We start from the raw sequence: 25,859 nt of genomic DNA on the forward strand, positions 1-25,859 counted from the left end.
TGGGACACAAGCAGGGAGCTGGGTGGGAAGTAAAATAGTGCCTATATAGTGCTGCAGTGCTTACAAGGTAAGGTTTTAGGCACTGAACCCATAATATTGGGTCCTTTATAAATGAAAGAAAAAAAAAAGCCAACACACTAATGAAAAAACTTCAAAGATAAGGGCCTAGTGGGTTAGCTTACTGGCTAAAGTTCTCCCCTTGCATGTGCCAGGATTGCTTATGGGCATTGGTTCATATCCTGGCTGCTCCACTTCCCACCCAGATCCCTGCTTGTGGCCTGGGAACGCAGTTGAGGATAGCCCAAAGCCTTGGGACCTTGCACCTGTGTGGGAGACCTGGAGGAAGTTCCTGGCTCCTGGCTTCAGATTGGCACAGCACCAGCCGTTGCACTCACTTGGGGTAGTGAATCATCACTCGGAAGATCTTCCTCTCTGTATATCTGACTTTGCAATAACAATAAATAAATCTTAAAGATAAAAAAAAACCAAAATATTCTAAATAAACTTCTGAGAATGTTATTTTTGGAATTTCTTTTGGTTTTGCAGTGGTAAATAAGTGTAAATAACGGTAGACCTTTCCAGAGTGGTTCAAAAGCTTAAAAAAAAATTAGTCATAGTTTTTGAATATATTCAACTGATGTTGGTTTAAACAGTATTTGATACTAAATGGTACCCTTTTTCTTGCAGTCTGGATGTGGATAATGAAGCTAAGAAGCTATTAGGTTTAGGACAGAAGCATCTGGTGATGGGCGATGTTCCAGCAGCTGTTAATGCATTCCAGGAAGCGGCTAGTCTTTTGTAAGTATTGTGTATTCTACTATGCTGTTCTATTGTTTCTAATACACGAAGAGTCATGACAATTTAAACATCTGGTCTTCAGTGTTTTTCCTTATAACCCAACTTTTCAAACTTTCTAAACACAAGGTGTTTCACTTTTGTGAAATTTAATCACTTTTTTTTTTAAGATTTTGCAGGAATTGGTGGTGTCGATGGTAGAGCTAAGACTTGAACTTGGCACCCTTATGGGATGCTGATACTGCAGGCTACAGCTCTATCTACAGTGCTTTCCCCACCTTATTCATCCTCTAGATCCAAAGGCTTTGTAACTGTTCTGGCCCATAGTGACATTCATCTTGTGGCAGGAGGAATACCTGTGTGTGTCAACTAAAGAAAATTAATGTTATTTGGAATATACTTCATAGATGAAGAACATACAGCATTAGCTTTATCGATATAACATTTATTTAGTTAATGTGAGAAAGAAATAAGTGAGAAAAGAATCTTCCATCTGTTAGTGATTTATTCCCCAAATGGCCACATGACTAAAATTGGACCAAGCTGAAACCAGGAGTTGGGCATTCCATCTGGTTCTCACACTGGGCGGCAGGGCTCCCAAGTATTTGGCTATCTTCCATTGATCTCACAGGGAGCAGTATTAGAAGTGGAGCAGCCAGGACTGAACAGGTACTCAACGTGAGATGTTGTTGTTGCTGGTCTTGACTTAACCCACTATAGCAAAACACTTCTCTACTCCCCTGTAAGATTTATTTATTGGAAAGGCAGAGCAACAAAGACACAGAAATTGTTCCTACACTGGTTTACGCACCAAGTTGGCAGTGGTAGGGGACTGGTATAAAGCCAAGAGTCTGGAGCTGCTTCTGGGTCTCCTAAGCGAGTGCAGAAGCCACTTTGACTGTTGTCCACTGGTTTCCGAGGCACATTGGCAGGGAGCTGGATTGGATGCTGAGCATCTGATACTGATGCCCATAGGAATGCTGAGGCAAGCATCAATTTTACTTGCTATGCCACAACAGTGGGCCCCATGCCCAGTGCTCTTTCTTAAAGTGTATTGCATAAGAAGAGGGGTATATTGGTTTCTCAAAAGGTTTAATTTTATTGAAGAAATGTTAGTCTATAAAGAATCAGAGATGAAAGTTTTAGACCAGTTGTTAATTCAGATCTTTATTTTCTTTGTAGAGGAAAGAAGTACGGCGAGACTGCTAACGAGTGTGGAGAAGCCTTCTTTTTCTATGGGAAATCACTTTTGGAATTAGCAAGGTATATCTTTCAAGCCTTATTTATAAATAGATTGAATGTTTTATTTTCATGGTCAATTTTAAAAGGTAAGGGTTGCTTGCTTGCTAAGATTTTTAGCTTTTAAGATTTTTACATCAGTTGATTCAGATTGGTTTTACTGAGAAGATTTTTTTTGAGGGAGTATAAAATTTTGATGAAAGTTGTGGATGCAATTTAATGCAGAAACTATAATTATGTTTTAAGTTTTCTTTTGGATTGTTTTATTTGAAAGGCAGAATTACAGAGAGAAGAGAGAAAGGTATTCTATCTGCTATTTGACTCTACACATGGCCACAATGGCTGGAGATGGGCTAACCCAAATCCCTCCCATGTGGGTTCAGGGGCCCAGGACTTGAGCCATTCTACGCTGCTTTCCCAGATCACAAGCAGAGAGCTGGATGGGAAGTGGAGTAGCCTGGAAGCAAACTGGATGTCAGCACTTCAAATGGAGGAATAACTTGCTATGCCTCAGTGCCAGCTCCTTAAGTTTTCATTTTGTGGGTGATTAGAAGCAAAGATTTCTCAATAGTGAATGGCCAGTCATTAAAGTATGACAGAGAAGTTTAAAAGAAACAGATTTAAAGGCAGCATGATGGACAGAGACAGTATGCTTCTACCTGTTGACTTCCCAATTGAACCAGTAATTCAATATGAGTCTGCCACATAGATGCGGGAACCAGAGTACTTGGGGTATCATCTGTTTTCCAGGTGCATTAGCAGGAAGCTGAGTCAGAAGTGTGGGTCAGTCAGGACTGAATCTAACTTCAGCATAAGCAGTATGGGCATCCCAAATGGCTACATCACTTACTTAGCCACAGCACCTACCCCAGAATGAGCACTGTTTCAAAACAGTCCTGAATAAGGGCTGGACAGGGACAGTTTGAAAGAACCGGCAAGTGAGCATGTCTAATAAGTGAGACTCTCTTTTAGGTAATAATGGAAAGGTCTTAAATATATATATATATATTTTTTTTTTTTTTACCACGGCTTTTTAAAAATATTTATTTTTACTTATTTGAAAGGCAGAGTTACCAAGAGGGAGAGGCAGAGGTATAGGTCTTCCTAAATGGACACTGGCCAGGACTGGGCCAGGCCAAAGTCAGGAGCTGGGAACTTTTTCCAGATTTCATTCATGGGTGCATTCATTAATTCAAGTCCTGGGGTCATTTTGCATTGGTTTCCCAGGTACATTAGCAGGATGCTAGATTGGAAATGAGCAGCTGGGACTGAAACTGGTGCCTATATGGGATGTTAGTGTCACAGGCTTATGTTATGTAACAACATAAGCCCCAACAGAACTCATTAATCAAAATAAAAATATGGAGCGTATGCATACAAGAAACTGTCTGTGTTCTATTTAAACTCATGTTCAGTAAGTTCTAATCATTTTTTGGCAAGATTTTACATAAAAATGTTGACAGAATGTTACAATGGCTGTGTAAAAGGGTAGGGACAAAACGGGAAATGTTTTGACCATGATAAGAAACATATTGGTCTTATTCATTCTCTCTCTCGCTTTTTTTTCTCTTAAATTTCTTTATTCGAAAGGCAGAGTTAGAGACGGAGATATGGGAGATGTTTCACATTACTTCTCTCCCCATATGGCTGCAATGGCCTGATATGGGCTGGGTAGAAGCCAGGAGCTTCATAACTTTTCTGTTGGCTTTTTTTTTTTTTTTTTTAATATTTATTTTATTTTTATTGGAAAGGCAGATGTACAGAGAGGAGGAGAGGCAGAGAGGAAGATCTCCGTCGATGATTCACTCCCTAAGTTACTGCAACAGCTGGTGCTACGCCAATATGAAGCTAGGAGCCAGGAACTTTCTGGGTCTCTCTCGTGGGTGCACGGTCCCAATGCCCTGGGCCATACTCATCCGCCTTCCCAGGCCACAAGCAGGGAGCTGGATGGGAAGTGGGGCAACCGGATTAGAACCGGTGGCCATATGGGATCCCAGTGCACTCAAGGCGAGGACCCCCAACTGCCACATCATCATGCCGTCCCTTCTGTTGGCTTTTATAATATTATATCTTTCATTCTTTGTTTCTCATTTCTAGAATGGAGAATGGTGTGTTGGGAAATGCTTTGGAAGGTGTACATGTAGAAGAGGAAGAAGGAGAAAAAACAGAAGAGGAATCCCTAGTAGAAAATAACGAGAACATGGATGGTATGTAAAACTGCATGTGACATTTAAGAGATGTGCTGTGTGTCTTGTATACAAGTGATGGAAATGGGGCTGTCTCTCTGCCTTGGCTGATCTAAGACAGTTGAAGTGATGCCTGCATCTGGTAAGAGACTGCAGTGGTTGAAAGTGACAGCAGTCTTTTTGTTAAAAGGTAACTTCTTAGATCTGGGTATTCTTAGATCTGATGTTTTAAGTATTTTTTATAACTAAATTTTTTTTCTAGTGTAAACTTTTAAAATAGCTTGCAGCTCAGTTACTTTAATGGCAATACTTTTGGAGCCTTTTCACATTTTTGCGCTTAAGAATACTAATTTCTAGACTGAGTTTGCTATAGAGCAGCAGGTGTCAGTCAGGGGTCTGTATTTAAGAGTGAGTGAGAGCTTGGCACCTCTTACCTAACTGGTAGTCCAGATGCTCAGAATGGAACCAGTGTAAGGACTGTGGGTTTCTTTTGCATTAGGGATTCTGCTAGCTAAGACTCTCCCATTGCTTTTCTCAAGGGGGCAGGTAGTTTTTAGGTCATCTGCTAAAACTTAAGCCAAGCCATTTGAGGGTTTAAGGGAATGTGTTTTTAGTTTCCATTTATTCCTTTATCATTATATTCGAAGACATGTTTATGCTTCATGTTCTTTAACCATGTAGAGGAAGCAAGGGAAGAGTTGAGAGAACAGGTTTATGACGCCATGGGAGAGAAGGAAGAATCCAAAAAAACAGAAGGCAAGTCTCTGTCAAAGCCTGAAACTGCTAAAGAACAGGAGAGTGAAATGGAGAAGGGTGGAAGAGAAGATATGGATATAAGTGAGCCTACAGAGGAGCGACAAGAAAAAGTTGAATTGATCCCTGATCAGTTAACTGAAACCTCCGAAGAGGCCAAAGGAACAGCAACATCAGAAGGTCTAAGTGAAGCTGAGGTTACTTCTGGGAAACCAGAACAGGAAACATCAGATGCTGAGAAAGAAACTGACATCCCAGAAGAGTGTAGAGAAAAAGTTCAGGAAACACAGGGAGAAGTGATTGACAGCATAGAGGAGAAACAAAAAGAAGTTTCTGAAGAGCAGCCTGTTGGGACTTTAGAAAAGCAGAACACTGCAATAGAGGTAGAGGCAGAGCCTGTAGACCCCGCAGTCAAGCCAGCGGATGTGGGTGGGGATGAACCAAAGGAGCAGGGAGCTACCTCTGCAAATGAATTAGGGAATGCTGGTCTCAAGGAGCAGCTGTTAGGGCAAGAAGTGCCTCCTGCAGAAGAGTCACCAGTGGTGACATCAGAGGCTGTGGAGGTCCCAGATACAGATGTGGGATCAGAAGTCTCTGAGAAGCCTGCGCAGGAGGCCACAGTCGTCCCCCAGGATGCAGCAGTGAATGGACTGTCAGTCACAGCAGATCAGACTGGTGCTGACCCACAGCCTCCTGCAGAAAGATTGACAGAAACAAAAGATGGCTCACAACTAGAGGAGGTCAGGGCTGAACTGGCTGCCAGCCAGGTGGCTAAGCTACCCCTAGAAGAATCTGAGGCAGCTGGTGATGGGGTTGAGGCAAAGGTAGCCCAAGGGCTTACTGAGCAATCACCTGAAGACAAAGTTAAGATAGCTGCTAATGAAGAAACTCGAGAGAGAGAAGAACAGATGAAAGAGGGAGAAGGTAACCGGGATGTGCAAGAGCTGCAGTGGGTGGAGGACGTTCTGGAGTTGATCACTCACTAATCATGGGTAGGGTCTGCCTTCCATTCAGGATTTTCCGTCTGCCTGCAGATTAGGAAAGGGCTAAGTGGAAAATGGGGTTGTGAAAAGTTCAACCAAAAGCAGCAAGTCTTTACCTGGCTTATAAACTAACACTTTGACTAACTGCACAGCAGGTCTTCTGATTCCTGAGACTTGGCTAGCTATCAGTAATTTGCGCCATACTGGCCAATATAAAGGCAGATGAAAAGGTAAATGAGGGGAGGGTAGAGGAAGGAAGGGAAACGGCACGCTAGGCTGGCAGAGAATGCTGAATGGATGTTCACTTGCATGCCCCTGGATTTTTAGTTTACTATTCACCGTTTTTCTTCTCTGCTTTAGGAAGCAGGAGCACAGCAGTAGAATCCACTGAATTGGTACACTTAAGCAGGCATGCCATTTAAAAGAAGGCAGTTGACCTTGAATGTACCCCTCTACTTTAACATTAAAGAATAGAGATTGGTCCTATTCGTGATATCAGCACGCCCCCCCCAAAATAACTAAGCTTAGCTATCAGCTCTTTTGCTGCTTCCCTCTCCTTTTGCCTTGGCTGGTAAACTGAACTTTTATTACTTAGAATTCTATAAAACATGGAAGCTTTGTATATTAAAATTCACCACATTATGATTCAGTTTCATCAAAAATTATATAAGCTTCTAATTAGTAATCCATAATTGGCATGTCTGACTTGAGTTGTGCTGTCATTTGAGGATTCTACTGTAGATAAGGTTAATCTAACATTAATAACTTTAATAGCTTTATATAACTCTAGGCATATACCAGATATTTCTTATGTAATTGCCAGACCACTTCAGGAGTTTACATGTTAGATTTTCTTTACTATTTTCTGTTCTTGTAGATTTTTCTGTGAACTCCCTTTCACCCACGTGCAGGTCCTCACACTCCAGCCAACACAAGCATGGTAACCAGAAATAAACTGGCTAAGCAACAGCACCACTGGGCTTATTGGGTATTAGGAAAAAACATAGGACTGAATACCTTAGTTTAAAAAAAAAAAAAAAACAAAAAAAACAAAAAAACAACTTCAGGCCTTCATTTGGATGATGGTAAGGACAGTAAGACTTTGCTGGCTCTTTAGGTTGGACCTTGATGGGCTGTAATAGATGTGATCTTCCTAGCTTGTGCACAGACTGTTCATTTGGGTCCTAAGTACCATTATTAGAGATATTTTGGTACATTATTACTTTGGATTCCAAAATACTATTGGTGGTAATTAGTATGAATTAGTAATTAGTGTGAAAGTGCATATTTTGAGGAAACATACATGTATTTCAGTTTTTTGCATAAAAAGACTTAATCCATTTTTCCATGAACTTCTCAAAAGTTTCCTTGTATTATTCCAGCAGTAGTGAGGAAGAGTTTGACATATTATCATATGTGTAACTGGGTTAGGGTCAAAGCGGTAAGTCATAGTACTGAATCTGAACTTTGTTCCGCCTGGAATATATTTTTGTTCCCAATAGCTCCCATGAAGGAGGTTGCATTTATTGTTTCCCTTTATTTACCTCTTAGTCATTTTCAAGTTTATTTTTAAAATACTTCTAAAGCTTTGGCTTTTCACAAGCTGCAATTTTTAATATTCTGGGTCAGTGCAGTTATGAAAGTATACTTTCCCAAATTTTGCAAGCAGTGAAATGGGAGGAAAAGGTTACTAATTAATTTGCCTTAGTCATACCTTAGCCACTAAAGAGAAGACTGGGTACTGACTCCAGGGCATAGCTGCTACTTGCTTGCTTTTCTTCTATGTATTCAGAAGGCAGATGACAGTGTGAGGAAGATGGAAAGATGGAAAGCGTAGTCTTGATCTACTGGTTAACACTCAGATGTCTGCAACAGCATGAATTTGGCCAAACTGAAGCCAGAAGTTACAGACTCTGGGTTTCCCATGTAGGTGGCAGCAGTGCAAAAATACTGAGCCACCATGCCCTATTTTCCAGGTGCAGACATCCGAGACAGCAAACTTAACACCTTGTGCCACAGTGCTCTCCCCTAGATGCCTACTTTCTATGCTTCATTCCTCTTGATGTGACAACACCAACCCACAGAAATCTTGCAAGTGGGTTTTACTTAAAAATTAAAATTGTTTCTTTACTGCCACACTTTGACATCTTGCCATATCCTGTAGTAAAGCTGATTGGTCTGTTCCATTTCAGTGTGATTCGTCAGTGAACATTGTGGAATTGTGGGAGTTTTAGAACATGCTTGTAAATTGACAAAGGAATCATTACCAGGCTAATGCAACCTGTTTGCTCACTCCAATTTCGGTGCTAGAGCTGGCTGGAGTCTGTGGCGTGCTCACTGGGTAGAGTTAAGGATTATGCTTTCCTCTTCACAGCTTTGTTGTGAGAAAGTTAGTCTCTTGAGTGTCGTTCTCAGTGGACTCGAGTAAGTCAATTTTGGGTACTTTCCTAAGCCTATCATCTAACCAACGGAATAAAGACACCAGAACCACTGGCTAAGTGTCCATCTGCTTTTGGCTAAGTGACTAGGAACTTGAAGCCAGTAAGAGACAGCAATTAATTTCCTCTCTTTCTAGATCATGCAGGGTGACTTAATAAGGAAAACATTCAGCCTTTTAATATTGAAGGTCAGATTTGTAGATAAGATTATATCCCCATGTGAATTAGATTGCAAACATGAAGTTTCACATTCAGCCCAGCTCTTTGATTTGGATTCGCATGTTTCCTATCAATATAAACTGACATGCTTACTGGCATCTTTGATGAGTCCTTAGCTGTATTCTCAATATTCAGGAATTTTTGCTTGTAGAAGCTGAAGGCTCAGAAGAGGAGGATAAAGAAAATGACAAAGCTGAAGAAACACTGAATGACTCAGTTCTTGAAAATAAAGTAAGTTCTTATTCATTACTATTGTCGGCTTCCTTACTATCGAGTTGCATTTTACTAGTGAAGGTGGGATTATTATTGACGCTCATTTCTTGAAATTAGGCTTGAGTTTTCTTTATTCTTGTCTGTAATGGGCAGACACATTTGTTGGATTCCAGGGGGTCCTGTTAGGACTGCACCTCACATGTTGCTGATCACAAAGGATGGAAACTTTGTAGGGACCCATTCTGTATCATACTTTTAGGGGAGAAAGTCTGAATTTTGAATCAAAGTCAAGTTTTTATTACTATGTTTTTCTTTTAGCCATCCTGAAATTCAATACTTATATTTGTACACTGAAAATGTGTCTTACTTCTGGCTAATACCAGATTTGGCTGTATTCTAGTCTATTACAGAAAATGAGGAAGAGGAGATTGGGAACCTGGAACTTGCCTGGGATATGTTGGATTTAGCAAAGATCATTTTTAAAAGGTAAGGTTCTGAGTGCTTTCTTCTAGAGGTTGGAAGCTTGGTGTTTGGAAGTAGGACACAGTTGGGCTCAGAATATTCTTAGGGTTCTGATTGTCTTTCCCTTTTAGGCAAGAAACAAAAGAAGCCCAGCTTTATGCTGCACAGGCACATCTTAAACTTGGAGAAGTTAGTGTTGAATCTGGTAATGAATTTTACATTTTTCTGTAATCTACCCTGCCTTCCGTGTTGTAGCTTCTCTAAATCTATCTTGGCTATAAGTTGGATGGTTGGCTTTTTTGGGGTGTGTGTGTGGGTGTGTGTTTTCTAGATTTTATCTTTGATGTTATAGTTGATTAGGGTGGGAAGGGTCCAGGATCAGGGAAAATGGGTGAGATCTTTGTACATTTTCTTTAACTTCTTCCTATATCTGGAGGAAAGGGAGAGAGACAAGGGGAGAAGCCACACCAAATCTCCTAACTGCCTCAGCACCCACAGATGGGGAATGGTCACCCGATATCATCCCAAAGTCCCTGATAGTCCCTGGTGTGGAGCACGCCTCTAGGGTTCTGCTCAAGTGGTGTCAGTAGTTCTGAAATGCTGATGATCTTGCAGATGCAAGGATGAGGCTCTCCTTCCAAAGTCCATTGGTTGGCACAGTCCACCTCTGAGTCTCCATTTGTTCAGCTATTTGCTGTTGTGCTTCCCTGGAGTAGTTGATCAGGTTGTTCTGCCCTCTTTCCTCTGCTATGGTACCAGATGTCTTCTGTAGGCTCCAGTGGTCTGACATATCCTCGATGTGCCTCTGGGTATGCTGTCCACTGCTCTGTCAAAGCCATTAAGGAAGTCTAGTTTTGACAGATGCACTGCATTGTCAGACCACAGGTCCTGTCAGTCTCCCCATTGTTAGAGTTAGGAGTTCAGCAGTTTAGTTGGGAGGATCCTCAAAGCAGTCTCGTCCAAGGTGATCTCAAACCTATCTCTTGTGTGTGTGTCCACCTGTATAGGGTCTAGTTGGTTCTGTCACCCACATCAGCCTATGTCCACATTGGTAATTGCAATTGCTACGTCAGATCTATCTCCAGCTCCATTTCTTATGCAAACCCGTGGGTGCTGGGGCCCATTGCCCTCCACACAGTCGGCCCTCATGTGCGCCTTTGGGAGCTGCAGTCTAGCCAGAGTGACCTCCAGTGATTCCCACTGAGCTGGCCCCCAGCCCTGGTTTCTGTGTCTGCCAGCATGTGCAGTGATCTAGTCTGGTCTGTCCCACCTCCCATTCGGTTCTCGTACACATAATTGGGCATTGGGGCTTAACTTATCCTAGCCAACTCCATCTTCCAGCCCACGCTCATGCCAGCGGGTGCACTGCCTGTCTAGCTAGGCCCGCCTGCAGTCCTGGTTCTCATGGTTGCCAGTGGGAGTTGTAGCCCATCAGAAGGGTGGCCACAGTTTCCCTACGGCGGGTCCCACTCCCAGACCTGGATCTTGCACTCCTCTTTGGGTGGTTCTGCAGTCTAGCTCGACAGGACCTGTTCCCTTTTCCAGCACTTGCCAGCTGATGCTGTGGCAAAGCCCAACCAGCCTGCCCCCATTCTGGCTCATGTCTGTACCAGTGAATATATAGTCAGTTAACCTAGCTCTCCACCAACCCAGTTCATATTTAGGCTGACAGGTGTAGCACTGCCCAGCCTGGTCTGCTCCCAGTCTGCGCTCTCACCAGCAGGAGTAGTGACCCAGCAGGAGAGTTTGCCACAGCTCCCCTACTAGGATTGATTGCAACCTCTACCAGGTCTTGTGTGTGCTGGTGGGTGCTGTGGCCCCAGTCTGGCATGGCCCATTTCATTTCGGCATTTGTCTGGCCCATCCTCATGTGTCCTCTACCCCCCGTTCTAGTTTGCGCTGGTGGGTACTGCTGCCCAACCTGGCCCAGCCAGCCCCCAGTCCTGGCCCTAATGTTTACTGGCTGGCGCTGTGGTCCAACCTAGAACTGGCCCTCACCCTGGTTCTCAGATTTGCTGGTGGGTGTTATAAACGGCCCAGCCTGGCCTGCCCCCAGACCTGAGCCACACGTATGCCAGTAGGTACTTGTAATCTAGCTTGGTCTGAGCTGTTCTTTGTCTGGTTTTTGAGCTCGCCTGCAGGGACTGTGTCCTACAGAAGAGTTCCCAAAGCTCCTCTTTCAGATCTCCCAGTGGCAGATCTCATGCACACTGGTTGGTCCCTGCCACAGGCTGACTTGGTGGGTGGTTGGGTTTTAAAAAATGATTTTTTGGTTCCTGTAACTTCTAGAACAGTCTGTAAAAATACAGAAGTCATTGATAGTTTAAATGGGAGAACATTCTTGCAGAATGGGTCTGGGCTGTGGAAGCACTTGACATTAAATATCCATTTACTTTCTCTGAATTAGAAAACTACATTCAAGCTATAGAAGAGTTCCAGGCTTGCCTGAACCTGCAACAACAGTACCTGGAAGCCCATGACCGGCTCCTTGCAGAGACCCACTACCAGCTGGGGTTGGCTTACGCATACAACTCTCAGTATGATGAAGCAGTGGAACAGTTCAGCAGATCTATTGAAGTCATTGAGAAGAGAATGGGTGAGTGAACAACAGGTGCTTCTGGTGCGGGTGGCTTCAGGAATGGATGAAGTTAAAATTTTTTGTGGTGATTACTCATCATGTTAGCCTGTTCTTTATAGCTGTGCTCAATGAGCAGATGAAGGAGGCTGAAGGATCACCTGCTGAATATGAGAAAGAAATTGAGGAGCTCAAAGAACTGCTTCCCGAAATCAGAGAGAAGATAGAAGATGCAAAGGAATCTCAGCATAGTGGGAATGTAGCTGAATTGGCTTTAAAAGCTGCTCTGGTCAGTTCAGATCTGCGCCGCGTTCCCTCCTCTACCCTTATATTTGAAAGGGAGAGCAATAGGTCTTTCATCTGTGGGTACACTCCTCAAATAGCCATGTCTGTGCCAGGGACTTGGGCCATCTTCCAGTACTTTCCCAGGCCATTAGTGCGAGATCAAAAGTGGAGCCAGTACATGAGTTGGTATCCATGTGGGGTGCTGACACTGTTGGCTGCAGCTTAGCCTACTGAAAACATGACTTGGGTTTTGAGAGAGTTGATGGAACAGAGGAAATGTGAGCTTTCATCAAATTAATCGTTCCTGTGAAATCTGGAATTGTTTGAAAGAATACAGTACGTTCTGCAGCAAGTTGGGTTCAAATTAGATCTGCACATTTACCCATGTGAAAGTGGGCCAATAATGGTATGTGTAACATACTTGGGACACCTCCAGAAAAATTGTGATTAACAAATATCAGCTATTGTTTCCATCTCAGGCCTCTGCTTCTGGCTTTTGTTTGGCTGCTGAGATATCAGGAATTTTTCTACCTGTGGCCTGAGTGACAGGTCGGGAGGTATAAATGAGGTGGGTTTTGTGTCTGTGTCTGGACCTACTAGCACATCAGGGATTGTTCAGGTGTTAGGATGCTCTATACCTGCTGTAAAACTGTGTGCCTGGAACCACCTCTACCCCCACCCTTGGGGGTTGTTTTTCGCACAGGTGGGGAGCTCTAATTCAGGATTCACTTCGAGTGGAGGAAGCTCTTCAGTCTCCATGGTGGGTATTCAAGTGGATTTTGGTTACTTTAGTCTCAGTATTGGTCTCATATAGTTGACATTGCTAACCTGGGCTTTTTTGTTTCTGCCAGATTGCCAGTAGAAAGCCAACAGATGGTGCTTCTTCATCAAGTTGTGTGACTGATATTTCCCACCTTGTTAGAAAGAAGGTAAGTAAACATACATGGAGTGTTTTTTTCCCCAGTCTTTTCCAAATGATTTATATAAGCATTTCCTAAATAGATGCAGTGAAAACAAGTTTTTCCACTTGAGTACCTGTTGTGGGCTTTCTTAGCACAGGGAGTATTAGGAAAGCTTCTTCGGAAGATTGCTCAGATGAGGTCGGTGGATGTTCTTTGACAATAGTCTCTCGGCTATAGGCCTGTTGACATGTAAAGCCCCTGTTGAGTCAGGCTTCTGACTGTAATCCCAGTAGTTTCTTAGCTTCTACTCAAACTCGGACATTCAGGCTTGTATTTGGGTTGCTGTTAACATCTGCTCCTCAGCCTCCTGCCCAATGGGCTCCTGGGAGGGAGTCTGAATCAATCTATTTTAGAGTATGGAGTGGCTAGGGTGAGAGGGAGCAGGAACGTTAGGACTGTGTGTCCTGGTGTTCAGAATCTTAACTCGTGGGTTAAGTCTTTTGCAGTTGTTTTTAAAAACAAAACACATTTATTAAGCCTTCACAATTCTATCTTTAGAGGAAACCAGAGGAAGAGAGCCCCCGGAAAGATGATGCAAAAAAAGCCAAACAGGAGCCGGAGGTGAACGGAGGCAGCGGGGATGCAGCAGTCCCCAGTGGAAATGAAGTTTCGGAAAACGTGGAGGAGGTGGGCAGTTAAGCAGGGCTTGGCCTGTTGGGGAAACAGTCTTCCCAAGTGTGTGAGCCTGTTTGGCTTGTTTGAGTGCAACCCTTACAAAAATAACAATTGTGCAGGAAATTGGTTTTGGAGTCTAGGCTCTACTGACAAATCGGACCTATGTGGGTTCCTGTCTGTAAACCTATGAGAGGACACTTGATTGGCATGACCAATAGATTGCGCCCTTCCATAGTATGACTGGTTCAGCCCTCTGAGCATAGAGTACAGGAATTGATCTCTTATTTTCTGGTTACTGCCATCTGTCCAGGAAGCAGAGCAGAGTTTGAGGGCCTGTGTTAACTTCCCCTGACAGGCCTGCTCAGTTGTGAAAGTATGAATTGGGCTAGGGTCACCTACCCCAGGCTTCTTGTTTTTCAGCCTGAGAATCGACCCGAAAGCCGAGCAGCAATGGAGGGGACAGTGGAGGCTGGAGCCACAGTTGAAAGCACTGCATGCTAAGAGGGTGTAGAGCCTTCCTTCACGGGAAAGTGTTTTTTGTACATAATGTATTTTTTCACTTTTGGGGGATTCTTTTTGTATAACTTCAATAAAGATTGTAAGCAAAGGATGAAGCGTTGTATTTTGTTTGTTTTTCTTAAATATTAAGCTAAACCTGCCTTGGCGGCACTCCAGATTTTACGTAGTGGCCAGAGGTTCTTGTATCTTGCCTTCTGTATTGATCTCTATTTTGGAAGTGGCTGCCCAGCATGTAGGTCGGCTGCAGGCCCTTTGTCTTCCAGTGGTGCTGTATTTCTTTCTACCTAATACTGGACTGAATTTGCTCTCTTGCAAGCCCTCAGTGGTGCTGTCCCTTGCTGGGAGCTACACAAAACCTGGAGAGAGCATCTGTCATTGGGGTGCTGAAAGTGAATTCTGGACTTTGACTTTGCACCAGGCCTTGAGGGACACTTGTCTCCTACCTACTCCCCTAAGTCTGCAACTAGGGCCGAGATCCTGACCCAGAGAAAGAACTCTGAAGAAGACTTAAGGGGGCTTTTCCCTGAGGAATCAGTTTATTGGTTAAATATTGGAAAACTGAACTTTGGTTTGAAAGAGGATTTAAAACAGCAATGGACACTTAACGATGTGACTGGAAAAACTTGTAGGGAGGCCAAGTTATACTATTTTCTGTATAAAAAAGTTGAAATACGTCAATACTTGGATTTGTTACCTGTCTGCAGCTTTGACTTCTTGAATAAAGATGCTAAAAAGCTGATCTGGAATTGTGTTTGAAGATTCCATTGTGGGGTTCTAGGGTGCTGGTAGATTTCGGTATGGGATGCAAGCTTGAAATTCTGGGAATCTGTGTAAAGTGCCAACCAAGTTGCCTTAGATTTAAGCCTTAAATAGCCTGGTAAGGACTAGGCACAATTTGGGTGTGCTTCATTATAGAGTCACAATAATGGGGACTGGTGCAGTGGTGCAGGCATCCCACATGACCAGTTCCCCTGCTGGTGCTCCATTTCCCATCCTGCAGCAGAGGATGGTCTATGGGATCTCACAACCATGTGGAAGACCCAGAAGAAGCTCCTGGTTCCAGACCAGCTCAGCTTTCTGGCCGTTTTGGTCACTTGGGGAGTCAACCAGTGGATGGAATCCCTACTCCACTCTCACCTTGATATAGTGTAAATATGATTTAGTTCCCCAAATTATGTGGACCTTTATTCCACAAAGCCATTAGTGGATAGTAGATTTTGCCTGATCAAGATATTAGGAGGTGGCCCAGTGGAAGACCCTTCAGGTCACTGAGGACATGGCCTTGGAAGACAGTTGGATATGTAAGCCAGTTAGGCTTAGCTGCACTGTTTCTCTGCCTCTTGGCTCATCAGGCAATCCTACTTGTTTCACCATCAGATATCAGACTTTCTATCCTTTTCCATAAAATATGCCTATACAATGACAGACAACATTCCCATCTGCTCATTTATAAGTTCTTGCTAAAGCTGTACTAGACCAAAGCCAAGACCATCATCTTTTTCATGGATGGTGTGAGCCCAAGAACCTGAGCCATCGGCTGCCTCCCAAGATTGGAAGTAGAAGAAACACCACTGACATAGGCACTCTAGGCCATGGTCTTAACCCATTTACCAGAATCTCTGCCTGTACTTATAATTTAGAAATTCTGACACTTGTGGGCTTACTCTGCTACAGCTGAACCTGCCAACCTTCCAGTGTTGATATTGCAAGTCAGTATGTTCTCAGTTTTAACACAAAATGGTCACACTTATAAGTTGGGTTTGCAGAATCTGGCCTATTGGGGCTATCAATTTCCTGAAGATCAATTGTGTATTCCAGGTTCTCGGCTTTTCCATCTCTTTCCTGGTCAGAATAATCATGACGTACATGCTTCCTAAGCGACAGTCTGTCACGTCTCCCACATCTGTCCCCTCAAGGAAGGAACTGCCATGGGCTGTGGCCCTAACCTGGAATAGTGTATGCAGAAACTTAAGATTTTCATGGGGAAAATGAACTTTTATTTGGGTGCAAGCATAGTAACTCCCGCAGTGGGGGTGGGTCAAAGCACTGATGAGGGCCCAACTCCACCCTGGGGCTCTTCGGTAGGAGGTGCAGGGTCAGCAAAAGCAGCCACAGGGCGGAGGGGGTTGCCTTCCAGTGAAGGCGAGATGGACCCCTGTGGAACATGAGCGGGCAGGTCTTAGCAAGACTGCAGCTGGGAGAGCACAAGTTCAGAGACTAAACTACTTACTGTGAACCCAGTCAACCTCACCTGGCTTTATTTCCATGAGTACTTACCTATAAGATGTGAGAGTCAAGTGAATTACAGCCCAGAAAGTATTTGGTACTTACTGGCACCCAGTAGTCAATAAAGCTATCCCTCTAGCTGGGGTCTCACCAGTGGTGGGTATTGGTACTCGTGGGCACATGAGGGATCAATCACTGCCAGTGTCTGAACATCAGCATCCCTTGCGTTCACCAGCCGCACAAACAGCTCAGCATGAACTGCCTGGGGGGAAGGCAAATTGTGCTAGTACTTAAGTACCTTGAAGGAACAGCTGTAACCCTCATTTCCCCACACTCACCTGGGGACTCTCAATTGGCTGCCCGGAGCTAAGGCTGGAGTCCAGGGGAAGGGCCTGAAGCGGGAGGCGCCAGCGGCCACTTAACACCCGTTGAGCTCGGTCAAATAGTACCAGAGAGGTCCAAGCCTTTGGCTGTGGTGCCCCAGCTCCTGCCAGCCCTTGCCAGGCCTGCAGCTCACAGACCAAGGAAAGAGTTGGTGAGGGTAGCAGTCTGCAGAATGACCAAAGGGATCGGAAGCCAGAGTCATAGTCCCTTCTGGGACTTGGCACTCAGAACCAACAGATGAGAAACTTGAGCAGGATGAGGGATAAACAAGTCTCAGTTGTGGCAAAGACTACCCAAAACAGGATATCCACCCACTGACCTGAGCACAGGCTGCCTGCTGGCCAGAATGGCACAGTTGCCCACAGGCCCAGAAGCTGAAGGTGGTGAGGGCAGGCAAAGGGCAGGGGGTAACGCTGTTGTCCCTCCTGTACCATGTCCATCTTTGGACAAGCCAGTCAGCAGCTGCACCCAAATCCAAGAAGTTTCAAGTCCCCGCAGGAAGTCATAGAAAATGACCAGGCCAGCCCTGGGGACACAAGTGAGTACACGTCCACACAGCCCTTCTCTCCCACAGAGCTCCCCAACCCTAGCTGATGCTGGGGGTCCCCTTAACTGGAGGTGTGGCCACTCCCTGAGGATGCCCAAGCAAGGAGCAGGCCTCACCCTGGGTCATAGGGTGCAGGGTCCAGGGCATCATGTGCAAGCAGCAGGAAATGTGGGTTCAGGACCAGGCTCCCCGGTATGCTTCCAGCAAACTGCTGCTGTAGAGAAAAGAGCTGACTCTCCACAAAGTTTCCGGAGTGCTCCCCACTGCACACCACACAGCTGTCCTGCCCAGCCCAGGGCCTCACAGCCTTCCGCGGGATGTCCATGGAGCCTGGAAGTGGAGATGGTGGGAGGATTGGAGATTTTCTCCTTCCCTTTAGGGGTGCGCTGGGACTAGACAGGGAAGGCGCCTCTTGTGGCCCTGGAAGCAGAGCAAGAGAGTTGGGGTTCCCAAAGGCAGACCAACCCTCCTCTGAGAGTGAAGCCCACAGATGGGCATCCAGTTTCAGGCATACACACTCACACAGATGCGTGTGGACATACAGGAACAGGGCACAGTTGTGGGTCTCATTCATTTCTCAGGCACTCTGAGCTGGGCATGCCTAGCGAGGCAAGGTGGGAGGGGCACTGGGTTGCTTACTAACCCTGGGGTACCCAACCCAGACCCCTCCGCATCTGCAGGGCCAGGATTTCTGCCTCTAGCCGCCGGTTCTCTGCCTCCACCACTAGAAGCTCCTCCGAAGCAGCCGCTGCCTTTCCTGGAATGAACAGGTCTGACCTATCACCTTTGACCTCTGGGGACCCTCCAGGTCTGGCTGTGAGCTGCTACGCAACCTTGGGGCTCCTTGGCTTATCGCCTCACGTCCCAGCTACTGACCACCCAGTCTCCCACTCTGGGGCCAGGGACGCCCATTCCCACGGCCCTCAACCCCTCAGGACTAAGACCTCCGCTGCCAGACGCTCTCCGGGCCGGCCCTTCCTGTTCCCTCCTGCGGATCCGCGACCGTCGCTGCTCCAGGGCTGACGCCTCCACCTGCAACTGCCATATCTGGCCCAGAATGCCAGGGTCGCGCCCCCCACCTCGAAGGTAGGCCTCACGCAGGGCTCTAAGTTGGAGCGGAGAGACAGGGACAGAAATGGGGAGGGGACGCTTTCCAGGACTGACCAGCGCCTCGTCCCTTGCCTGTCAGGGCGCCTGCCCTCACCCAATCTCGGCAGTCAGAGTTCCCGGGCAGGCGACGGGAAGCGCGGGACCGAACAGCTCCGCTTCCCACCAGGCGGGCCGACGACTCCTGCGGCGAGAGGCGGCGCGCGGCGTGACGTCAGGCCCGCCATGTGTGACGTCACAGCCCCGCCCGCCCCGCGGCCGCCGGCGGCGCTCGGGCTCCCGGCCTCCCTCACCCACGCGGCGCCTGCAGCTCCTGAACGCGCGCGCCCAAGGTCTCGAGCGCTCCTCGCGTCCGCCCTGCCTCCGACCGGAGTTCTCGAAGTTCCCGTTCCAGGCCGGATAGGCGTGATGTCCCGCCCTGGGTCCCGGCTGCGCCTTGGAGACGCAGGCTCAATTCTGAGGGAGGAAGAGGTCGAGTTCCCGAACGGTCCGAGGAACCCTGAGGCCGAGGGCCGGAGCTGACCCCTGTCCTCCGGCTCTCCTCACCCTGGCCGCGCCGCTCCAGGGCCCGTCGCTGCGCTTCCGTCTCCGCCAGGCGCTGGGCGCGAGCTCTCTGCAGCGCCCGCAGCCGCTCGCCCGGGCTTCCCCGAGCCTCGCTGGTGGAGTCCTGAGGCCCCGCGGGTGGCATATTCTGGAGGGACAGCCGAAGCCACTGCATTTGGGGGGGTTGACACGGATCCGCGGCTGCTGGGATGGGGTGACCTGTCCCTGAATGGCCTACAGGTGTGGGGAGGGCGCCGAGGAGCCAGGGGGACAGCCGGGTGACTACCTGCTCCGTTAACTTCCATAATGCAGATTTGCTGGTCTCCTGCTGGCCCTGAAGTTCTTGGGACACCGTCTGGGGACAGGGTGTAGCGCAAGAAGTCCTGCAGAAAACCCAGCGGCTTCAATGCCAGCGGTCCCAGGGTGGGGAGGAGGGCCTTACCTCGGCGCCCGGCTCTTGGCTAGCCGCTGAGGGCTGGGCTCCAAGCGTCAGCTCCCCGGTTAGGCGACCGATGCAGAAGCGCTGAGCGTGGTTGTCCAGCAGGGTCCAAGAGCGGAAAACCATGTCACAAGACCTGCAGGCCAGGAGCCCTGGCTCCCCAGGGACGGACGCCATAGAGCGGGAAGCGTGTCGCGGCATGAGCGAGTGGTGGGCAGGCGAGGCCCAGACGGGCGTTTGTTTGGGGAGGAGCCGCGTCCCCTGGGTAGCAACCACAGGCTGGGACGGGGCAGAGAAGCGGGCGGGGCAGCCACCTCAGGGAGAAGCCCCGTGCTGGAACCGTGTCCGGAAGCCTGGCCCCACGTCACTGTGTGTACTTGGTTGTTCGATTTCTATTTACAAAGGGGACCATAGGAGGCCTCCAGGACTCCCTCAGCCCTTTCGCCTTACTCCTCACTGGTCTGGCAAGGCCTCCCTGACCTTCTGCATTGCTGTGCTGCCACCAAGTGGATAGAACACAATGTCGCTCTCCATCCCAGGGTCCCAACTTTTTCCCCAGGCTAAGCTTTTCCCAGCAACAAGTCCCCTCCCAATGCAACCACAACTCCTGCCACAGGCCATGTCACGGCAGGGACAGTGGGCTCTAACCTCACTCCCAGAGCCAGCATAGGCCAAGGAATGAAAGCTGTGGGAGGACAAAATGAAGCTCTCTGATTTGGCAATCAGGTACAGAAGGAACTCAAGCGGGACAGGGGCCAGCCAGGCGCTTTCCTGGTGGCCAAATCAAGTTTTAAGCAGCACTGTTTGTTGTTGTGAGGTAGGCATAGGGGGAGACAGGAATCTTTTTTTTTTTTAAGATCTGTTTATTTTTAGCGGAAAGGCAGATATACAGAGAGGAGGAGAGAAAGACAGGAAAATCTTCCATCCAATGGCTCACTCCCCAAGTAGCCGCAAAGGATGGAGCTGAGCCAACCCAAGGTAGGAGCCAGGAACTTCTTTCCGGGTCTCCCACGCACATGCAGGATCCCAAGGTATTGGGCCATCCTCCACTGCTTTCCCAGGCCACAAGCAGGGAGCTGGATGGGAAGTGGGGCCGTGGGGATTAGAACTGGCGCCCATATGGGATCCTGGGGCTTCAAGGTGAGGACTTTAAGCACTATGCTATCGCGCTGGGCCCAAGACAGGAATCTCCTAGCCACTTTGTCATGTCCCAAATGGCCAAAACAGCCATGGCTGGGTCAGGTAGTGGCCAGGAGCAGGAACTCCATTTGGGTCTCCCATGTAGGTGGAAGCTGCCGTTCCAGGCGCATTAGTAGATGATTAGAATCTCAGCATGCAGACCATGAAGTAGCACTGCGACATGGGAGGGAGGGTGGTAAGTTACAAAATCCCTTGTATTATATAGGAGGCCAGTGCCCAGCCCTATATTCCTAGAGTGGACATTTGGGGAGTGAACCAGCAGATGGGTGAGCACATCCTCTTTTTCATTTTTTTTTTTAAGATTTTATTTAAAAATTTTTTTTTTTACTTGCAAAGTCAGATATACAGAGAGGAGAGAGAGGAAGATCTTCCATCTGATGATTCACTCCCCAAGCTGCTGCAAAGGCAAGAGCTGTGCCTATCTGAAGCCAGGAGTCAGGAGTCTCTTCCAGGTCTCTCATGTGGGTGCAGGGTCCCAAGGCTTTGGACCGTCCTCAACTGCTTTCCCAGACCAGAAGCAGGGAGCTGGATGGGAAGCAGGGCCGCTGGGATTAGAACTGGAGCCCATATGGAATCCTGGCATGTGCAAGGCAAGGACTTTAGCTGCTAGGCTACTGCCCCGAGCCCTCTCTTTTTGACTTTTTAAAGTAAATAACCCTTAAAGAGTTGCCATCTTGGGAGAGAGGCTTAGTGGTTAAGCATTAGTTTAAAATACCTGTATTTCAAATGGGAGTGTCAGGTTGAGGTCAAGGCCAACATGTGCGTCCCGATTTCAGCTTACTACTGCAGATGCTGGGAGGAAGCAGCGGATGGTACAGTTGGAATGGCTGATTTCTGCCACTCACGTGGAAGCCTTGGCTTGGGTCACCACATGGCAGCTCTCATACATGCAAATTCATAGGGGGAAAAAGATGCCATTTTTCCTTCAACACAGTAAATTCCCTCTCACTGTTCCACTTGCTGGTTGGCCGGCACATGACTAGTTACATCATCAGCCGCAGGAAGTCATACTGCATTACAAAAGTCTGCCTTCCCGGCCCTGGGAATCCAGTGAATCCACTGTCCTGCCAGTTCCCTCCATTTCAGAGTCTACACCCTGTTACTACTTTATCTTCCTGACATTTCACAAGCATCTTAAACCTCCACTGATCTTGCATCAGATCAGGATCTTGCTGCTCTGCATCCTTCAGGGAGTAATTAGCAGAGGCATAGCCAGTCCCTGATGCTGCTTGGTTAAAAATTGGTCTTTGTCAGTAGGATCTTGGGTTGAAGTTTTTGCTCTGCTAATGTTAACTGCTGTTCGTCTCCCCTTACAGAACACTGGGCAGCCTTTGCACAGTGCTGGGGACATGCTAAAGGGGCTTCGGGAGTGTTTTTGGAATGAATAAAGCTGTTTCCTTCACTGGCTGTCCAAGCAGCATTGGCTCAAATATTTTCTCTTGTTAGTAGGAAAACTAATTTATTGGATATAGACCATCTTTAAAATATGGCCACCAGGGGTTGGCACCATGGCATAGTAGACTTAGTTTCCACCTATGGGGCTGATTTAAGTCCCAGCTACTCCACTTCTGATACAGTTTTCTGCTTTAGAGCAGCAGAAGATGGCCAAGTTCTTGGAGCTCTGCATCTATGTGGGAGACCCAGAAGCTGCTCCTGACTTTGGATCAGTTCAGCTCCAGCTGCTGTGACCATCTGGAAAGTGAACCAGTAGATGGAAGATCTCTCTCAGTCTCTCTCTGTTACTCTGCCTTTCTAATAAACAGTGAATCTTTATGTATATATGCCTTCTAGTAATCAATGAAAAATGGGTTCAGGAAGGAAAATTAGTTGCTAAACATATAATTCTGCATAGAGAAATGTCTCCTAAAAGGAAAGGGGTATATTTGAATTCAGATTTCCACAGACACCATAGACATTATTTTCCCTAAAAAGGAATCCAAATCTGATTTTAAAGAAAACACTTCTCTTACACATGACAATCCAAACTGATGCAAAATATTTATTCCAAGTTAGTTATTTTATGCAGTAGTTTTTCCCCTCAACAGACTTGTGATAACCACATCTTTTAAATCTGTAAATAATGTTATCAAAATAATCTTAATCTTTGAAATCTCACAAAATTTATATTTTACAATCCACCCTGAATATCAAGGCTGCAAGAATAACACATTTCCTATATCCAAATATTTTACAACTGTACCCAAAAAGTAAAATGAAAAACAAAACAAAACAAAAAAACACAAACAAAAAAACCCACATATGCTTGGTTAAGGGCTAAGTTACCCGAGCAGCCAAAAATAAAATAAAATATCCAAATTATTAGCATTAATTTAATACAATTATAACTTCAATAGTCACTTTGTCATTGACAATGATTGCTTGAGCACAGAGTGAGCGCCCCAGGGCTGGAGCAGAAGCTGCTGCTGCAGACCAGGGGCTGACCTGCCTCCCCACACTGCCAGCTCCCACCTGTGCATTGCCCCACATGTACTGGGGGGGTGCATACATACATTGTACAAATCACCCCCAACCTCTTTCTATTAAGCAGATAACATGGAAAACAACAACAAAAGCTAAACAAGCCAATCGCTTTCTCTTTGGGTTGATTATTTCCCTTGTGCATGAATTCAATAAAAAGGTAAGGAAAGGAAAAGAGCCATCTCTCGTACACTCCCTCAACACACAAGCCGAGGTTGTTGGGTCAGATGGAACCGTGAGTCTCTGCGTGTCTACTTCCAGGCATCGTCATCTGATGTTTCGCTGCTACTGGTCTCTGTGTCGGAGTCCTCCACCTCTGCTTTACCGGTGCTCCTCCAAGGGGAGAAGAGGCAGGAACTGCGATTCCGCAGGAAACCATTTTTCCTAAAGCCATTTCTTCTTAACTGTGGTTAGCAGCATTGCACAGGAAAAAAAAGAAAGAAAGAAAGAAAGAAAATCCATCAGTCGCTACACTGGGACAGCCCAGACCCCAATTCAATGTGAAGCAAAACAGGCTATGAGAGAAGAGCAGTGATGCTCAAATTTTAATCTGCAAACATCATCTGAGTCTCTTCAAAAACAGATGCTGATTCTCGCATCTCAGAAGGTCAAGGGCGGGCTTGGTGCTCCCTATTTCTAACAGAGCCTTAAGTGGCAGGTTTCATGGCACTGTAAAGGACTTACCAACTATAATTTCTGCTTTAAATACTTGTCAGTTAAGGTGGTTTATACAGATCCCATTTGTCGCATTCAATGTTGTAGTTTTTAGGATCTGGGAGTGCTTACCATGACAAAAATCCCAACATTTTTTGAATAAATTTACATGCTGGCCAGAATGTCAGTAGAAAATTACAGGGCTGGAAGCAGAGGTGACAGATGAGCCCGTTTTCCTGAAGGACAGAAGCTGAGACTCTAACTCATGGACACAGCCTTGTGGTTCCACAAGGAACTACAGCTATAAGGACAAAACAATGCACTGCTTTCTGCTCCAGGACCTATAGCTCACTGACCTGATTTTTCTATCTACCAGTGGAGACGCCATGCCAAGCAATTTCTATATTTCCACTTTATAATAAGAGATGGGCTCCATAGCTCAGTGGTTAGAGCACTGGTCTTGTTCATTTCCACTTTGACAACTTACATATTCTTTTTCAAGGCCTTTCTCTCAGAAAAATGTTATGGGTCCTAAAGGCTAACAATTGTCCTTCTTAACTCCTTTCTCTCTACAGTTAATGAACTCTACGACATACCTGCTCTGTCTTCATGTGGAACTCTTTGAGTTCATCTTCCGTTAGAGGAAGGCAATTCTCATCATTTTCAGGATATTCCTGCCATCCCATTGCTTTCAATAACCTGGTGGAGGCAAAAGCAAAGAAAGACTGTTAACCCTGAAGAGCAGCCAACCATTTTCAAAAAAATATTCTTCTTCCCAGGAAAATGGATGTTAGAAAAACAAACACTTTAACGTCTCAGTGGGAGAAGCATTAATTATGGCTACTTCGGTGCTTGTAATTTCACGGGTGTGGAACCTCTTATCTGCTAAGGGGCATACGGACATTCCCATCATTCATAGGCCATAACAAAGCTGTCAATTTAAAAAAAATTAGCCTGCTTTTGACATACTGAATTTTGAGTAGTTTCTCCTGTGGTTGCCTTGGCAGGGCCAAAACAAATAATACTGATGATCCTCACCCCTGAATTAGGGGGATCTCCACAGTTGAGAACAATAGCTATAGAAAAGTAGGTTAAATCAACCAACCAGAAAACACAATCAATCCACCAGATCATTTTTCACATGGGTTACAACAGAGAAAATCTCACTAGTGCTACCTGTAAGCTTAATAACCTACTTCCACATGCACCCAAATTCCTTTTTTGTTTTTAAAGATTTATTTATTTTTATTGGAAAGTAAGATATACAAAGAAGAGGAGAGATAGAGAGGAAGATCTTCCATCAGCTGATTCACTCCCAAAGTGGCTGCAACAGCTGAAGCTGAGCCAATCCGAAGCCAGGAGCTTCTTCCAGGTGTCTCACACAGATTCAGGGTCCCAAGGCTTTAGGCGATTCTCTACTGATTTCCCAGGCCACAAGCAGGTAGCTGGATGGAAAGCGGGGCCGCTGGGACACAAAACAGCACTGATGTGGGATCCCGGATGCATGCAAGGCGAGGACTTTAACCACAAGGCTACTGTGGCAGCCAAGCCAATATTCTCTTAAATAGATGACATCATACAATCTCTCATAATCTGACTGACCTGGCCCTGAAAGCCCTGCTGTACAGCAGCCTGCTTCAAGGAAGGCACAACTATATTTGCCAGGCTCCACTCATTGCCCACACATCTGGACACTCTTTACTCAAAGTCTTCATTAACCAAGATAAAATGTATGGGGTGGCTTTCATGTTTCCTAAGTTTTGTTTAAAACAATCTCACATTAAGAATTCACTTATATTAGGAGTTATACTAGGAGGGCACAGGGGCCAGCACAGAGTCCCAGATTCCTTTTTCTTACCATCTCTTGGCAGAAGGCATAAACTGAGCCAGAAATTAAGCTACATGAAAAGGGCAAGCATTGTGGTGTGGCATACTAAACTGGCACTTGAACACTGGCATTCCATATTGGAGTGTTGATTTGTGTCCTGGCTACTCTGCTTCTAATCCAGCTTCCTGATAATGCACCAAGGAAGGTAG

General features: G+C 46.2%; 3 protein-coding genes across 4 annotated transcripts in view; 1 reads left to right on the plus strand and 2 right to left on the minus strand.

Moving 5' to 3' along the window:
• The window catches only part of NASP (nuclear autoantigenic sperm protein), a 29,462-nt gene extending 15,127 nt beyond the window's left edge, over positions 1-14,335 (plus strand). The window contains exons 4-16 of one of the 2 annotated variants that reach the window (XM_058680497.1): positions 688-798; positions 1,978-2,058; positions 4,132-4,241; positions 4,902-5,897; positions 8,765-8,844; positions 9,227-9,312; positions 9,420-9,493; positions 11,696-11,884; positions 11,986-12,152; positions 12,852-12,908; positions 13,000-13,077; positions 13,609-13,737; positions 14,146-14,335. In XM_058680497.1, the coding sequence (XP_058536480.1) occupies positions 688-798; positions 1,978-2,058; positions 4,132-4,241; positions 4,902-5,897; positions 8,765-8,844; positions 9,227-9,312; positions 9,420-9,493; positions 11,696-11,884; positions 11,986-12,152; positions 12,852-12,908; positions 13,000-13,077; positions 13,609-13,737; positions 14,146-14,226 (2,239 nt within the window). In that variant the 3' untranslated portion in view covers positions 14,227-14,335. The remainder of the gene's footprint in view (positions 1-687; positions 799-1,977; positions 2,059-4,131; positions 4,242-4,901; positions 5,898-8,764; positions 8,845-9,226; positions 9,313-9,419; positions 9,494-11,695; positions 11,885-11,985; positions 12,153-12,851; positions 12,909-12,999; positions 13,078-13,608; positions 13,738-14,145) is intronic. The other variant, XM_058680499.1, reaches the window with a different exon arrangement.
• Positions 14,336-16,275: 1,940 nt separating this feature from the next.
• On the minus strand, positions 16,276-19,757 carry CCDC17 (coiled-coil domain containing 17). The gene is made up of 13 exons (XM_058680504.1): positions 19,494-19,757; positions 19,338-19,406; positions 19,055-19,160; positions 18,802-18,964; positions 18,606-18,692; positions 18,388-18,506; positions 18,045-18,158; positions 17,706-17,821; positions 17,518-17,615; positions 17,174-17,380; positions 16,809-17,019; positions 16,622-16,732; positions 16,276-16,399 (listed from the first exon to the last, which is right to left on the minus strand). Exons 1-13 carry the CDS (start codon positions 19,689-19,691, stop codon positions 16,283-16,285), a joined length of 1,716 nt encoding a protein of 571 aa, XP_058536487.1. The 5' UTR covers positions 19,692-19,757; the 3' UTR covers positions 16,276-16,282.
• A 2,912-nt stretch (positions 19,758-22,669) lies between these two features.
• Positions 22,670-25,859, minus strand: part of GPBP1L1 (GC-rich promoter binding protein 1 like 1) — a 53,860-nt gene continuing 50,670 nt past the window's right edge. The window contains exons 11-12 of the mRNA XM_058680527.1: positions 24,419-24,521; positions 22,670-23,572 (exon numbers count right to left, since the gene is read on the minus strand). Coding sequence (XP_058536510.1) covers positions 23,420-23,572; positions 24,419-24,521 — 256 coding nt within the window. The 3' untranslated portion in view covers positions 22,670-23,419. The remainder of the gene's footprint in view (positions 23,573-24,418; positions 24,522-25,859) is intronic.

This window comes from Ochotona princeps, chromosome 2 (assembly GCF_030435755.1).
Source record: "Ochotona princeps isolate mOchPri1 chromosome 2, mOchPri1.hap1, whole genome shotgun sequence".
NCBI lineage: Eukaryota > Metazoa > Chordata > Mammalia > Lagomorpha > Ochotonidae > Ochotona > Ochotona princeps.

Bases quoted from the DNA above. Each gene is read 5' to 3' on its own strand.
- CCDC17 (XM_058680504.1), bottom strand. From the start codon at position 19,691: ATGCCGCGACACGCTTCCCGCTCTATGGCGTCCGTCCCTGGGGAGCCA. The intron at 18,507-18,605 runs GTGAGGGCAGGC...GCTCCAACTTAG, and splicing joins ACTCTGACTGCCGAGATTGG to AGCCCTGCGTGAGGCCTACC. The intron at 17,381-17,517 runs GTGAGGCCTGCT...TTGTGTCCCCAG, and splicing joins CCTGCACCCTATGACCCAGG to GGCTGGCCTGGTCATTTTCT.